The sequence below is a fragment of the Charadrius vociferus genome, unplaced genomic scaffold (genome assembly GCF_000708025.1).
Source record: "Charadrius vociferus isolate BGI_N301 unplaced genomic scaffold, ASM70802v2 scaffold15, whole genome shotgun sequence".
Classification (NCBI taxonomy): domain Eukaryota; kingdom Metazoa; phylum Chordata; class Aves; order Charadriiformes; family Charadriidae; genus Charadrius; species Charadrius vociferus.
In genome coordinates, this window is record NW_009650064.1 from 8,187,343 (window position 1) to 8,203,861 (window position 16,519).

Here is a 16,519-nt window from a genome sequence, read left to right on the forward strand (position 1 = left end):
GGAGAGAGTCATTTAGCATGTAGAGCTTGTCAGCCTGTCATGGAGGTTACAATAGTCACTTGCCTTTCATTCTTGGGCTGGAGGACGCACCTACTGCTCAGATGCAGGGGACAACAACAAGATTTCTTAGGGAAGAAAGTATTTCTACTTCCAGGTTTATGGCTCTTTATGCTAACAGCGGTTTCTCTAATTACTTTTCAGTGAGCTGCTGGTGATCTAATTAAAATATTTTGCGAGTGTTCAGGACGTAGATTTCAAAGCAAATTGGTTGGGAAAAGTTAAGTCTGTGAACCCAAAGCTGCTTGACAGACAGGCAGATGTGTCTCCTCTTGCGAGGGTAAGGGCTGGAAGCTGTGAAGGGACAATGGTACTGCCTTGTCTTGTCGTGGGCAGAAAATTTCCCGTATGAGTGAAGGTGACACAAAAAGTTGTCCCTATGTTTATTCTCCTAATCAATGACTTACAGCTTCTCTGAAGCATAAGACATTTAAAAAAAATGTGTGTTTGTGTTCGTACCTGTTTCTTCTGTAAAAGGAGAAAACAGCAGCATTAAGTAATAATTGTTTATTAGCATAAGACTAAAACTTTTCACAAATATTTATAATCATACCAGTCAAGATGTACTTTTCTGCGACAGTTTGGTCTGGAATATACACAATAAACAGTTTAGCCTAGTTGTCTTATTTCAGCTTTTAGAATGCATCATTTCACTGAAGAAGAGAAGGTAATAAATGTGCAGTTTTCCATATTTTAAAATGGAAAATATTACATCCATGATAACACAGGATCACATCATCAATTCCTAACCCAGCACACCTGTACGCTGCTATATGAATGTCACTGTAATGAAAAACAATGCACCATTAACAGTACTTGGAACCACAGCTTCTAGTTGTTATTGAGGACCCACCACGATGCTGAAAGAGAGAAGAATTTATTTAGTTAGTTGTTAACATAAAGAGTATTTCTGTCTCTGCCTCCTAAATAAAATAGCTATCATGTGTATAAAGAAATATTTATATATGCAGCTAATACTACTTTATTTGAAAACTGCATCATTCAAGGACAAAGCCTCTCCAGGCAGGGGAAGAATACTTAAAATACTAGGAGAGCTGAATATAACTGCTGGGGGGGGTGGCTTTAGCGCAAGAATTTATATCTCTTTTTGATAACATCCAAAGAAGCATTAACGTGTCATAGGTGTGGATGCACAGAATTAAACGCCCAGATCCCAGAGAGCAAACCACATAAATCCTCGCTCCTTTCCTGAGGCATGCGTTGGTATTTTAGCTGAGCACTGTGTCCCTGGGGTGGTTGTGCTGCCTGTAATGACTTTCATTCCTGGTGACATTATTCAAACCTGGTGCTGTTCTTTTTACACAACTCAAGGAATTAAGAGCTTTTTGCCCGAAAAGGGAATTGATGGGCTTGTAAAATGTCATTCCCATAAAAGAAGATTTGTAATCATGAGCTTATAGACAGGGCTGGAGTGAAACACATTTGGACTTCTCTCCCACAGCCCTTCCCCATTGCCCTTCTGAAATCGAACCTTATGCAGAGAGGAACCACAAGATCAGAGGGTTCTATGACTCTATGACATCCCTGGAGGTATTTAAAAGTCGGGCAGATGTGGTGTTAAGGGACATGGTTTAGTGGTGGTTTTGACAGTGTTAGGCTGATGGTTGGAATTGATGATCTTCAAGGTCCTTTCCAACCTGGACAATGATTCTGAGATTTATGGAGAGAGGCAGGCAGGAAGGAAAAGAATTGTGACTGTATCTGAAATGCCAAGGCCACTCAGTGGAGAGGTGTTCCAGGCTTGGTAGGTTTTGCACTACACAATTCGGGGATCAAATTCATTAATATAACTTGTTTCTGTGAATGTGTCCATAAATCGTTCGATTTATGGCATTCTTCTGAAAAATGTTATTCTTAAGGAAGAATGTTGAGAATGTACTTAAGAATCCTACCTGAATTTGGCCTAGTAGTCTCTGACACGTCAGTGGATTAATGAATTTTGGCCAAAAAAATGCCAATTTAACAGTTTATTTCATGGAATCCATGTCATAAGTGTTCAACAGTTTTCCCCTAGCTTTTGTTTTCTTCACCAAAAGGTTTTCTAGTGTCCTCAACTGCAGATCTTATGTAAAGAGTAGGCATTCACTGAAGATGGAGTGATTTGTGCCACCCCGGTGGATTGGCATGAAGCAACTCGGTCTGTTAACAGGTGTGCAAGTGATCGTAATAGGTTTTGGTTCCTGTTAACTGATGGTAAATTAATTCCCTTTAGGATAATACTGGAACTAACATGTCTTGAAAGCCCATGTCTTCCTGAATCATTCTTAGGCAGCTAAGTGTATCCTTATTAATTTTAACTAATCAGCTGAGTGACGACTTTTGGGTTGTCATCTTTGAATCAGATTCAGAATAGAGTTTAGAATTGTTTCAATTCTTAGTTAACCAGATGTGTAAAAAACTGTAGGTGTGTCTGAGCTAAGGTAAATTTGGTTTTAAAGTAGAGACTATTTATGTGCTAGTTGCAGACAGGTTGGGTTTTTCCCTGATTTTACAGTGGTATCGCTTTATGGTGTATAAAATTCTTTCATAAAGTATACCGGTAGCACTGCAGCCATCATTTTTTACTTCATGAACATTCTCTATCTTTCAAATACAAATATGGTATGTACAGATCAAATACGCAAAGTACTTTGCACGAAATCAAAGTTCAAATGTCCGTACAGATTTCTAAAGAATAGATAATCTATACAATTGTGAAAATAACTGCGAATGCGTTCCTTCCCATTGCCCCCCCCCAGCAAGGAGCGCACAGGGAGAAATGCTGTTTCTATGGCAACTGTCTGCCAGGATAGAGCACGGCAGACTGAAATCCTTCTTAGCAGGCAGAGTCGATGCTTTAAGGACCATTTTGAATCCCATTTCAGACCCTTCTATAGTTAGGCATTTGTAAATGATGTTTACATTTTATTGTATGTTAATTGTACTTTAGCTGTGAACATTCCCGGGTCGCTCCCCTGGAACACTCCCGGGTCACACCCAGTCTAGCCCTTGGACAGAAAGAAGTTTGGGAAGAGGCCGTGTTGTTTCCTACAGTCAAGTTTGTATTAAATCCAGCAATTTCCCAGTAAGATACAAGATTTGAAGAGATTCTTGGTTCATTAAGTGCAATCTCCTGATACCGCAGGAATCCCTGGCATATAGTTGTGTGTTCAGATCAGGCTCTCGAGGTCTGAAAATGTCTTGGCTGGTTTCTTTTAAGGAGAAACACCAGGTATAGGACTATGTAATTTTTATTTTTTTTTCTACTAGATGGGGTTTTATTATTTTAAATTTAGTCTGTAGTCAGACATAGGGGAAAACAGGGTTTCATTCTAATAAATTCGTGTTGCCTGAGAAGCTTGCTGTCTCCTCCCCCAAAATATGGGCCCGATGTTTGCTTTGCTTCATCCTGCACTGTCTCTTTTTAACTATCATTTCTCTGAGAAAGAAGATGTTGTGTGCTCATTGGTTTGTATTAGAAATAGTAATCTGGACTCATTAACACCTTGCGTTTTCAAAGTAGTTTGTTTTTTCCCAGTTTTAACATAGCAGGGAGCATGTACAATAAATTGCTTAGTAAAGAGAAATTATTAGTAATTAAGACTCGCGTCAGTCAATGTAAATATGATTAAGTTGAAGTCTTCATCAGCAAGCAATTTTTTTTTGCCTGAAAATCTTAAACAGGGTCTGTTTTACTAGTCACAAATTGTATTGTTTATTCTAGATATTTTCTTAAATAGTGTATGCTAGCATAACTTTCCACTATATAAAATAAAGCATTGTGGGTCTTATTCTTGCTGATGCATTTTACATTTCTGTGCTTAAAATAAAAACACTTGGAGTCCCTTTCTCCTTCATACTTTACCAAAGAAAACCTGACTAATGGTGATATTATGCAGTGGTCCTGCATATGGAACGCACTAATATAGCAGGAGTCTTCACATGGAATAAAGACAAGAATGTGAAAAGTCAGTATTTACCAGGGACTACCATTGTTGTGATGAGCTCTGGAGTTTCCAAGAAGTCCACATTACTTCTTTGGAATGTCTTGCTGTAATTCATTTGAAGGTGGCTAAACAGTTGTAAAAAATAAGAATAAGAATCAAGTTTTTTAAAGGCGCTAAAAATTTTTATGAGCCTCAGAAATCTTACAATTAATGCTATAACAGTGTATTTTTGTGCTTCAAAACTTAGAAGATTATGATAGTGGAAGAGGAGACCAGATAAGCTGTGAAGTTCTTGCGTGTTATATTAAACGCGCTTTTTCTTCTGTATGCTTTTCTTCTGTATGCTTAACTGTTCATCTCTTGGTTGTGACCCGGTATAGCAGTTCTTGTTCCAAGCGTGTTGATGTTTTACCAGTGTTCTTGAGTCTTTCTGAGGGTAAACTTTGAACAAGGACTTTGTTCAAAAGGAAAGAAACTAAGCTTCAGGAGCCTTCTCCATCTCCCTGCTGAATGGTTTCTGTCTACAGATTTAGGATTGTGGGGTTTGTTTGGGTTTTTTTAATAGTAAAAGTAGTTAAGGAAAATCTTTTTCTCTCTACTCAGTTTCTTAGGCATCTGTCTGCTGCAGGCTAGAACTCAGCTGGTAGGACTTTTGATCACTATAATTTTGATTTTGGGCCCAAACCAGACATTCCAGGAATCTGTCAGGTGGGTTTTTGTGATGTAGATTTGGGAAGCTTTGGGACAGGCCCCCGTGCCCCCTGCTTGCATTCTTGAATGTGTTGCTGGATGGCACACTGTCCTGGTTTGAGTGACACAGGACTAATGTCTCTTCTAATACTTGGGAAGACTGCACTTTTAGAAGACTCTAGTGTCTGAATTTGTAAAAATATTTACTTTCCAGCCAGCTGTGGTATATGGGTTTCAAGGTCTCAGTGTTTTCGAGCTTGCCAGGTGCAGGGATGAGGAAGAGAGAGACCCGGGCACTTGACCCAAGCTGGCCAACAGGATTATTTCATACCATCAGCATCACATTCACTATAAATTAGAAAGTTTGGTGCGAAGTGCTCTCTCTCCCTTGGTGGCTGCCGTCCTGAGAACGTTGTGCCCTGGCGCCGGACCCCTGAGGCCTTCCCTTGTCCCGAAGCCGTAGCACTCACAGTGTCCGACATTTGCTGTCCACCGCTGGGAGTGCACAGCTCCTACTGATAGAATTGGCTGAGTATAATCTTTGCATATTCTATATTGGTATTGGGATCAATATTGGTTCTTTAGTGCTATTAATGTTAATTATCTAATCTTACTCTATTAAATCTGTTTATACATCAACTTCCTGGATTCCTTGTTTTTTCCCGATTCCCTTTCCTGGGTGGGGAGGGGTCATTGGGTGATAGAATGATTGTCTAAACGACAATAAATTATTATGGGTTTCTCAAGCCATAACACACACCTCCCACCTCATTCATTTCTTTCATTGTCATCATTGAACTATGGTCATATTGCCGTTTCCCCATTGCTTTGTCTCTGATCAACTACCACACATCTGATGCCATACCTTTTTCTGTCTGCTTTCAGACATGTTCTGTTCTGCTCGTGCTAGCTGCGTCTTTCTGACATTTTTATTTATATGTTCCAGTATGTTTTAGTCTTCAGCAACTGAAGTGTTGTTCTGAGGTATTAACTGTTATATATTTAGTAAGAGATAGATTAGCAGCATTTAAAGTAATTTGTATTCAGTCTTTCTACGCAATTGCTCTCTAACCTTCAAAACCTTCTGTAGTAAAAAAACAACAACCCCAAAACCAAAAAAAACCCAAACCCCCAAACTTACGTATTCCAGGCATTGCTGTTCTCCCAGAACTCGTAAACAATGAAGCGGGAATCACTTGGAATCTTCTGTATGGAAACACTAAGAATTGTAGGATAGAACTAATTTAATCACATATGACAAAGTTATTTGACATACACATCTTATTCCAGATTGCTTATAAGTATGAACCAAATGCAGTGATTTTTGGAAAAACAAACAAATTAAACCCCTCAACTAATAAAGTTTAGAAATAAGTGATTTGGGGAAATATACTGTGAATTATCTGAGCTGCTATTTTTTTTTTTAAACTCATGGAGTATGTGTATGGCTTTTTATTTATTAGTATTTTATCTTAGTACACTTATGATGGACTCTTACTTGAGAAACTAATTTTTCATATTGCTCCAATAGCATAATTTATCTAAAGATAGATAATTTATCTAAAGAAATGCTAATTGGTAATACAGGAAATGAATCAAACAACTGTGGTTCAGGGAAAAACAGCTAATACAGCATATTGCACGTAGAGAACAGTTCAAGTAAGTTCGTAGAGTAACTTGTGCTGTTTCATTGAAGAATTAAACTGTGACAAGTCATCCTTTTGGATGAGAGCTGTATCAAAGTGGCATAGTATAGGTGCTTTGGAAGCAAACAGCAATGGAGTACAAAGACAGATATACTGATGTCTGCTCCAGATACACTTTTAAAATAATATCTTTTGGTGTTATTTACTTGTCCTTATGTCATTCAGCTAACAATTTATCATGGGTGAAAAATGACCCACAGAGTAGCCGCTGATCCTTTGCACAGAATCATCCCACTATAGCATAAAAGCTTTATAGCATGTTGGGTACTTAGGCATTTGGGTACTCAAATTGGTGTTTAGATGTACAGCACAAAAAAATAGATGTGTTTCTCAGAGTGCCCAAGTGTGAGATTGCTGATCTTACTACTGATGTGCTTGCAAAATGATCTCAGATTATATTTCGTGCTGCAATAAGAAATTTCATATGATTTATTGTTTTTCTCCAGCCGTATGCAAACGTACATTGTGAAATAGTAAAAATATCAAGAACTGTTGGAAAAACACAAGGCAATGTCAGGAGCACCTGCATTGAAAAGCCACCGGTAGGTGGCATTCCAGACTTAGCAAATGCCTGTCAAATTGGGAAAGAAAGAAATATTTTGCCATCGTTTGTTCAGCTGCATTCTGAAGTCATGTAGGTTCTCCCTCCTGACAAGTTTGCGTCACTACAGCGTTTGGTTGGATGTTCGTTTTTGGAAGGCGGCTGGGGGGCTTCTCTTTGTTTTTTCCAGCTCTTGGCCCACAAGAGAATTTTATTTTCCTCATCTGTCTGCCGTTACAAGTGAACCACTGCAAAAAGATCACTCTTCTTCCAGCTTAACTTACTTTTTCTGGTCTGTGAGCACCACTGATATGATCACCTTTAAGTGAGATGATCTCATAGCAACAAGGCTCATAAATTAGAGATGTGATAGGCAGCCTTTGACGTATTTGAATATATAGGAAGATCCTGTATTGTGTACACATTAAAAACAAATATATTTATTTCATAATGGTCTGTAGTGTGTGCAGTAGTAGCTTTCTCAAGTATGTTAATTTAATATTTTCAGTACAGTGGTGAATCACTAAAATTTATTCTTAACCCAGTTCTGTTGTTTTATTTAATTCTAAAAGGAGCAAAGCAGAAATATACTGTTTTATGGAAAATTTTGCTTTGTAATTTTTCCCATTCTGTATTTTGAATGAAAATTTTAAAATGACAGCCTTAAGGGAAGATTTTGAAAGCTTCCAAACAGAAAACTGGCAAACAAGTGGATAAGTTGCTCCCTTGCCAGCTGAGCACAAATGAAGGATGGCAAATCAGTTTTCCAATAAAGAACATCAGCCAGCCTAGGAGCTTCCAGAAGCCATTAATTGATGACCTGCAGAGCTGAGAAGTCTTAAAACTTTAGCATCTTTGGCATAGCCTGTGTTGTCATTTTGTGATACTACTTAAAGTCTGCCCATACCCTTTGACATCTCTTCCTGATTTTAGTTGTCTTTGAAAAGCTTTGTCTTACGCACATGCATAACCAGCCAGGAAAGAAGATGTTACAGGTTCTCTCTTCATCCAGGTTATTCAAGAAATCACACTGCATCCCTTGCTTCAGCCCACGGGCAATAACATTGTACTTACTGCAAGCAGGCACCCTGAGTAGAAGCAGATTCCACGTACTGCTTCAGAGCAAGCCGGAATTCCTCGATTTCTTCTTCTATTACAGTCATTTGACGTTGAACAATCATGATGTGCTGATACAAAAACATTACAATATTACTGCCATATCATCCTCTGAATTCCTTGTACTTTAAACTCCAAAAGGTCTATCATAAAACAATAAAAAACACAATTATCAAAAAAAAAAACCCACCCACAAAAGTTACTTTGAAGATTGCGGTCCCTGTTTTAGTGCTTTCAGTGGGGAAGTAGAAACACTTGAGTGTAGCTTTTTTGTCTGGTCAGGCTGAAGCACAGAATGGAAACACCCAAAATGAGTGTTGACCTTACAGAAACTCAGAATCGTCCAAAACCTGGATGAGAAAATCTTTTCAGAAGAGTGCAAAGCAAATGTTTGTCTTTGGAATATTCAACAATAAAGTCAGCGTGTTTCCTTGGATTAATCTTTATGCAAGCAGGGGTGAGGTTTGAGGTAAGAACATATTCTCACAATCTGCATTGCATGCAGTGTTACTTTCCTTGAAGTGCTTGTAGGTCTTTCACCTTTCAGAGCTCTGACTCACACCTGAATGAGATGCCTAAGGTAGCCCCTCTTAAATGATGAATAGAGAGAGGGTTTTTTTTTCCTCCACCTTTCTGCAAAAAAATGAACAATCTTTATAAACAAGGACTATGGAAACACCCAGAAGTCCTATTTATCCTGAATTATTGTGGTTATCATTTAGTTAATGTAAGTAGTTTACATATTGATTCATCCATTGAAGCTTGTCAGTTTTACTAATGAAATATATAGAGAAGCACCACGTGCTTTTTAATTAATACAACTTCCTCCCTTGTATGACTTTTTGATTTGTTTCTGCCTTGATTAGTGGTACTGTTATCTCATGGATTATCCCTCCATCATAGGCAGCCTGTCTGTCAATATTGTATAATCTCATTTAAAAAAAGAAAAAATGTAAGACAACTCCTGTGATAAAATAAGGAATTTGATAGATCATCTATTTTGGTTATTTTTTCCTGTGTATTTGATTTGCATTTTGTTAGGTTTAAAGCTCAGAATTTAGGAATGTTAGTGCATTTGACAAACTGATCTTGGGACATGAACTTAATTGAAAGTAAGTTTATTTATGGTCATGATTTTGTTTTTCTAAGTGGTAATGTAGATTACTGCTTAACACTAGATGCTCCCTGGTCTTTCCTGGTATGGCTCCCTGTAGCAGTTCTGGGAGGGAGAGAGGGAAGGAGGGAGGCTGGGAGTCGTACAACCATGATTTGAAGGATGCATGCAGCATTCAGTGATTGGGAGCTGAGAAGCTGTCACCCCATAAACACTGCTGCCAAATTCGGTAAATCTTATAAATGACACCTTTTACTCTTTATATGAGCTGAGTTTTTGGCTCATTGTATCCTTTGAAAACAATGCGAAAATTAATATAAAAGTTTCTCCCACGTATTCTAAGTGTTGGTGTGTTGCGTCTTGCACAATGTATTCTGCTGACTACGAGGGATTCTTATCACTGGGGAAACGGAGGATGGTGATTTTTTAATTTTTATTTTTTAACAAAAGGGATCAGGTGAGATTGTTGTCTCAATAGTTGGCATGGAAAATCAAATGTCAAAAGTCATTATCTCGAAAAGCACTTACAGATTTTGCATTTTCTTCCAAAACTTCCTCTTCAAATGGCTCAAGCTTTAGGTCCTTTCAGGCAGTTGAAAAGAAAATAGAAACATAAGATGCAATACTACAGCTATATTCTAGTCTTACCTGTTTAACAAGCTATTCCAATAGCTAGATTCTGTTATATCTCACAAAGTTATAATTAAATCCCTTCTTTATTAGCTGTAAGTCAAACACAAGCATTGTTTGCAGTCTTGCACATTTTGGTGTTTAAATCCAAGCCAGGTCGTTCTGTAAATTTTGATTTATTGATTGAGCAGGTAATTTTTCATTTCTAACAAATCTGCTTGCTCACAAATGTATGTTGGACTTAATTCAGAAAAGACAGATACCTTCTCAAATTGTCTTGTGGAATATGAAGGTGAGCAAGGACGGTAATTTGAAATGAACTATCAGCCATCGTAAAATTTATACAGAGTAAAACTTCCCGGGAAGAGGGGGTATAGTTGCATGGGACTGTTTTCTAGCAATGAAGAAGATGTGCCCTGTGCTCCCAGTCAGGTTTCTGAACTGCTGCACTTGCTTCTGGGGACGGACTGGGCAGCAGCAAACAGATGCGTGTGTGGAGCATCAGTACGCTTGCTTAACGCGCAAACTGGATGCGCGCTTCATGAGTCAGTGGTTCATGCAAACACCATCTTGTGATGCACGCAAAATTATCACTTACACGCCTAGGCATGTGCAGTACCCGCTAACCCAGTGCCGAATGGATATTCTGAAAAATATCCACATGCCTGAAAAAGAGCCGATCGATTTGCAATAAGCAGCTGAAGCAAAATGCACTCCTTGTTAGTGCTGCTTCACTTCTCATTGCAAACAACTCTTGTGTAACAAAGATTTTAAAAAAATATATAATTCTTCTACTTGCAGCTGGGTGAAGAGGTGGTTTTGCCTGCACAAATACTGTACTCGCTGACAAGCCAACAAGGGGTGTGCAGGCAGGATCCCAGTGAAGAGGGGACCTCCACCAGCAGCAGGTGGCAGAGCAAAGCAGGAGTGAAGGGGCGTTCACACAGCGACTCTCCTGCAGAATGTGTGTAGAAAGGCATGAGATGGGGGCTGGGGGGGAACAGCCAGCTTCGATAGCTCATTTGTCAGACCCTTCAGCTAAAAACCCTGAGGGAAAAGGCATGTTCCTGTGGTTCTTCTATACTTTCCGTGCAATTTGTTTTAGGGACAGCTATGGGAAAAAGAAAGGAATGGCTCAAGTTGTACTGCAGACTTTCTCTTAAGGTAGCAAGAAAAGAATTCTACTTTTTCCAGTATATATAACTTTAGAACTTGAGGAAAGAAAGACAACTTATGAGACTGATTCATGGTTAAATTCACCTTTGACAAAAGACAGCAGAAGAGTTAGACAACACTGAAGCAACCATTCACCAGGTAGTTTTCCGATAGGAACCACTGATGGATATCTTGCTGGCTCCCTCAAGAGGTTAAAAATAATTTATACAAGTTCTTCAGTAATATTATGTCATTAGACAGAGCAGGACTCCACGGATGAGGTAAGTCTACACAGACAGCTTGCTGTGACCTCAGAGCATGTGAGCACTGGCACATAGTCCTCATTCGTGCAGAAAGAGTGCTCAGGCATCAGCTAACTCAACATTGAGCATAAGTGAAGTAGCCAAATGTGGAGATGAGAGCTGCTGCCAGACGCTACTCGTGCAGCCTGGAAATGAAAACTGACCAAGGCTGGAGCTCAGAGCTGAGGCTTTACCACCCCTCCTCAGTCCTACCTCACCTCAGCTGAGAATCAGTAGCTTCTGACATTACCTTTTAGTGGGATTGTGTGATCCTTCTCATCTGCTTCAGGGCAAAGTCAAAAAGAAGAGCTTTAGTAGCTGCTGAAAGACAGCTGAAATGTAACACTAGGTTGGATGTGGTGGGCTGACCTGGAGCATCATCTGGTCTAAAAATGATTAAGTGACCAAGTGGTCACCACTTCCCACCTGGGATGAGGCTGTTACGGATGCCATCTCTCAGCAGTAACTTAATGTTTCTTGATGTTTCTGTCTAATTCATTTCAGTCTGAAGTCCGTGGTCATTCAAGTGATCAGCTTTGCTTTTTCTTGACTTTGCCTTTCCTTGACTTTGCTTTGGAATAGAGTAGGTGGGCTGACAGTCTCCTACTGCTAAGAGGCACCAACATCCTTTTTGCAATATGTGCCTGTCCCAGTCATGACCCAGACACCGTTTGGCCAGATGCTGTTTAAACATGGATCACAGGGAGCTCCTCCTACTGTAATGAAGTGTAAGATCTAATAAAATAAGGACAAGAGGGAATATTGTTAAATGAATTCTCACATTCTTTTTTATATGCCTTAGGATACTTTATAGGACGTATTTTTTATGATTTCTAAGTTGCGTGCTTAGTAAATTGGGTTTTTTAGTTCACAGAGGCCAGAAAGAAGTGCCAAGAGAAGAACAATCAGAGGAGGTGGTCCTGGAGAAGCTGCAGAAACCGTGAACTTCTCACCTCTCACAGTTAGGCCTGCCTGTGAGATACAAAGTCACGCAGGTGCAAAGTTAGGCAAAGGTGGATATAGTCTGTCTATTGGCAGAAATAGGTTTGTTTAATTGCTATGTTTTATTAATCAAGTTTTATATTGATAAGGAGGTGATTATGGAAGGTGTATGCCCTGTCACTGTTTCCCTTTGGCACTGAGCTCCTTTTCAAACTGAGGTTCTCATTTATCTGGAGCAGATTTGATCATTTTATAACACTCTTGTTGTAAGTTTCTTTACTACAAAATGGTTGGCTGCTTTCTGTAAAGCTTGCATTGCATTATTGCTGTATGCCAGGTTCTTTTTTTTCAGTAACATTCTTTTAAATGTAAAGTTTACTTAAGCTCCTTTTGGCATCAGTCTGTGTGAGGAGGTTGCTGTGACAGGCCAGCGAGCTGCTGCCTCCGAAGCAGAGCTGGGAGTAAAGCCGGACCAAAAGTGAGAGTTACGTTTCATCACGGACTCTGACATTTCAAAATCCAATTTATAGCTATTCAGAAAAAAATCAAGTCGCTACTAAAATGTCATTAACGTGGCAACTGCTGTGTAATTGCTTTTCTCATGCAGAAATGACCTCTGGGAGAAAGCTGGCATGTGCCAGCAGATGAGTGTGCCCTGGCCAGAGGCTTCATGGACTGAGCAGACCATGAGGAGCTGCTGAGCATAGCAAGGAACAACAGAGTGAGAAGCTGACAGAAGTTACAGACAGTGCCACAAGGAACGGCCGAATTTCACAGCTGGGTAAGGAGAAGTGATGCGAGAGACCATCAGACTCCAGGGGTAACCAAAGGGACTACTGGGCTCCTTTTTGGGAGCAGAGTCTTGCAAAGCCAGCAGTGCTGCGGGTGATTGTATCGGTAATGCAGCTAATCAGTAATAAGGCTGAGATAACAGAAATACCAAATTTTGGTCCCAAAGTGGGACCAAAGGGAGAAAGCAATTAGGGGCGGTTTGCTCATTTGGAAGAGAGCAATGGCAGAGAAAGGTCAGCATGCTTGTCTTGCTGAGCCCTGTGCCGGATCACCACCATTTAGAATCGTAGAATGGTTTAGGTTGGAAAGGACCTTGAAGATCATCGAGTTCCAACTCCCCTGCCATGGGCAGGGACACCTCCCACTAGACCAGGCTGCCCAAGGCCACGTCCAGCCTGGCCTTGAACACCTCCAGGGATGGGGCCTCAACAACTTCTCTGGGCATTTATTATGTCTTATTGTTAAATCCCTTACTTAACTATTTTCCAGGTATACAATTAGCTACTGAACTCAACCTGGACCAGCGGGTGAGTGGGAGGAGACACTTGTCTGCCAGGACCCAAGGTCTGAGCCAATGCCTGGGTAAGGGGCATGCGTCCAGCCACAAATACTAGATGGACTTGAAACCTATGATAAAGTTCATGGGGGAACGTCCACCCTCACCAGCTGGAAAGAAGGAACAGGTTGAAGCTGTTGCGTGTTCATGTTCCCGCAAGTGCTGCCTGTCTGTTTGCGGGTGCTGGTGAAGACACCCGTGCTGGTGTGTGTGGGTCCATGTCTTTGGAGCACCGGCACAGCCTCCCCACTGATGAGCACTGACCTGCAGGCAGGGGCAGCTCCAGCCACAGCAGGACTGGAGCAACTGCCGGGTCTGAGGGCGCTTCAACCAAATAATTCACCTCTCATGGACCAGGAGGAAGAAATAGCCTGGGTCCTAAAAGATGCACCGAATTCAGCCATTCCCTTAGCACCTATCTGAAATTGTCTGTTCTTCAGTAGGGATACTTTGTGTAGAGAACAACGCAGGAATTTATAACCTTACTTTTTCTTCTGCTCTTCTTCTCAAAAAAAAAAAAAGTCATCATACACAGACATAAACCAACTTTTAAAACCTAGCGTAGCAATAAATCCAAATGAAAACAAAAAAAATATACATTTTCTGTACAGACAGACATAACTCCAGTTTTTACAAGCCCTGGGAAGCCTTGCTATTGTTGGATCCAGAGGGTCATCCGTCAGACTCCCGGAGGGCTGTGCTTTGGTGTGGGAACTGCAGGCGATCTCAGGGCTCTGGGGGCTGGTGCAGCCCCGGGGCTGGGGCGGCTCCCACAGCTCCCAGGTGGGATTTGCATCAGCTTTTGGTTGAACTGTACTTATTAGGAAAGTGTTTAAAATTTTATAAATTAGTATCCTCTGATGGAGACAGAAGAAACAAAACTTTCTGTCAAGCTTTAGTGGGAAAGTTTGGAGAGGAAGAGAAAAAAATCAGATCCTAAAAAGAGAGGCTTGTCCCACGTTCCCCAAACCAAACATAACTAAATACAATAACATCCTCCAGTCATAGAGTAATGTGACTTTTCAGTTCTTTCTGAAAAGTTGGATCTGTGGTGGTGGGGAGGGAAAAGGGGAGCATGAGAAAACCATGTCATGCTGTCATGAAATAGGAAAGAAGAAGGTGGAAGGAGTATGTAGACATTGTGAGTGTTAGCTCTCTTAGGTGATGTTGAATTTTCAATCATTGATTGGAAAGGCTGCGACTGGGACATTGAAAGTTTAAGGATTGCTTTGCTGAAACTGAGAGAACAAACAGGTGAAAAGAAACATACCTTCTTTTCCAGCCTGTCAATCAGCTTTTGGAGTCTGTTTATCTGGGTCATCCACTGGCTGTCTTCCTCAGTCCAACCTTTGGAAAATATAAATAATGAACATTTATAAAATGTTACTAAATGCTGGAACATAGTGTATTCATTTATTTTATAAAGAAGTTTAGCTTAGCTTGCAATTTATTTGGCTTCTCAAAGATTGTGCTGCAACTTGTTCAATGTTCATTTCGGTGTAACTAAAGGAAAGCATGATTTTGACTATATGAATTCTTTTCTTCCTTTTTAAGATAAAATAGAAATCCAGTACAGAATGAAAACTATATTCTAGCTTAATGCCAGTGCTTTTGCAATCATGCTGATACCTGAGGAAAGGAATCCTCTGCAGATTGAACCAGCTCATAACCTGAGCACCTTCTGCTCAAAGTGCAAAATCATCTTGGTGGGGTGTGTGGGTTAAAGCTTTCCCTTAATATTTTTCTTAGTTTGTCATTTCTTAATCTTCTTTACATGCAAGTTTCTATGAAAGTACGAGTCAGCTCTTCTGCTGCATAGCAAGCTTCTCTCTGTGATTCCTTTCAATTGCATCCCATGGAGGGACCACATGCTGTGTCTTTTCTGAAGTTCACCCCTGAGAGCTTTCACTGGTGAAGGTGAAAGAAATGCAGTCAAGACTCTTAAATCCCCGCGCGTGGCCAGTGCAGCTTAGGCAATAGGATCTTTATTCCTCCTTCAGGGAGATGGCAGACCTGCTGTAGGGTCCCGACTGCATTGCCCTGGTCAGCCTGTTGCTGCCCCCAGGGTCCTGCCACAGTGCTTCTCCTAGCAGGATTCCAGGATTATTCAAAAGTTTCCTTCCCAATAAAAAATACATTCTAATAAACAGCAGAAAAAAGTTAATTGAGGGTACATGTGCAGCTAAATGTTTTAGATTTCTGGCATGATATGTTGAGGGATCTGATGGAGCCTCCTAACATCCTAACATCACAGAACATCTTGTATGCATTAGGAATAAGGGTCTTTCTCTTCGTTGAGAAAAAGTTCATTTAGCTGCAACAGCTGACTTTTACTTACACTCTGAGGGGTTTTCAGCTTTGTTACAGTCATCTGCAATATAGCGTCTTAAGGGTTTTCTTGTGTTCTTTCATTAATTATGGATATAATCTTGCAGTGGACTCTAAAGCTGATTTAATAACATTAACTGGATGTTATCAGCCAATGACCCTTCTTTACCTTTCCAACAAAACTGTGTTCCTAGGTGCTTGATGAATTGCAGAAATATAACTATTAGGACTGATTCTTCCTATATTAGATTTTTCTAGAATGAGATTTATGCTTGTGGTGACTGCAAACTTTGAACAACTCAAGATTGATCGTATTTTATCACAATAGCTTTCCTGTGTTTACTTTTTCAGCAGCAGAGGAAAGACTAAAGACACTGAATGTTAATTGTGTCTTGTTTCTTTATATGGACAGGACATGCCCCTTTCAGAAGACTTCCTAGCTCTCCATCTCTATGGCAGTCATAGCTGTGACTGTATAAATGACCTGATGTCATATAGCAAAGGTGAAGCTAGAAAATGTTGTTCTACAAAGGCACAAGCATCTCTGAGCCTCTATAAAGTCTGGAAAATTTTGCTTTGCTGAAGTCTCAATAAAATTGTCTTTCAGATGGAAAGGATAATACTCAAAGCATCAGATATATGT

The 16,519-nt window shown here is 40.1% G+C and overlaps 1 protein-coding gene across 1 annotated transcript in view; it reads right to left on the reverse strand.

The window, feature by feature from the left end:
• Positions 1 to 714: 714 nt before the first annotated feature.
• NECAB1 (N-terminal EF-hand calcium binding protein 1) overlaps positions 715 to 16,519 on the reverse strand; it is a 65,564-nt gene continuing 49,759 nt past the window's right edge. Inside the window, exons 7-12 of the mRNA XM_009891939.1 lie at positions 14,819 to 14,895; positions 9,700 to 9,753; positions 8,016 to 8,128; positions 5,836 to 5,913; positions 4,038 to 4,129; positions 715 to 917 (exon numbers count right to left, since the gene is read on the reverse strand). Coding sequence (XP_009890241.1) covers positions 889 to 917; positions 4,038 to 4,129; positions 5,836 to 5,913; positions 8,016 to 8,128; positions 9,700 to 9,753; positions 14,819 to 14,895 — 443 coding nt within the window. The 3' untranslated portion in view covers positions 715 to 888. The remainder of the gene's footprint in view (positions 918 to 4,037; positions 4,130 to 5,835; positions 5,914 to 8,015; positions 8,129 to 9,699; positions 9,754 to 14,818; positions 14,896 to 16,519) is intronic.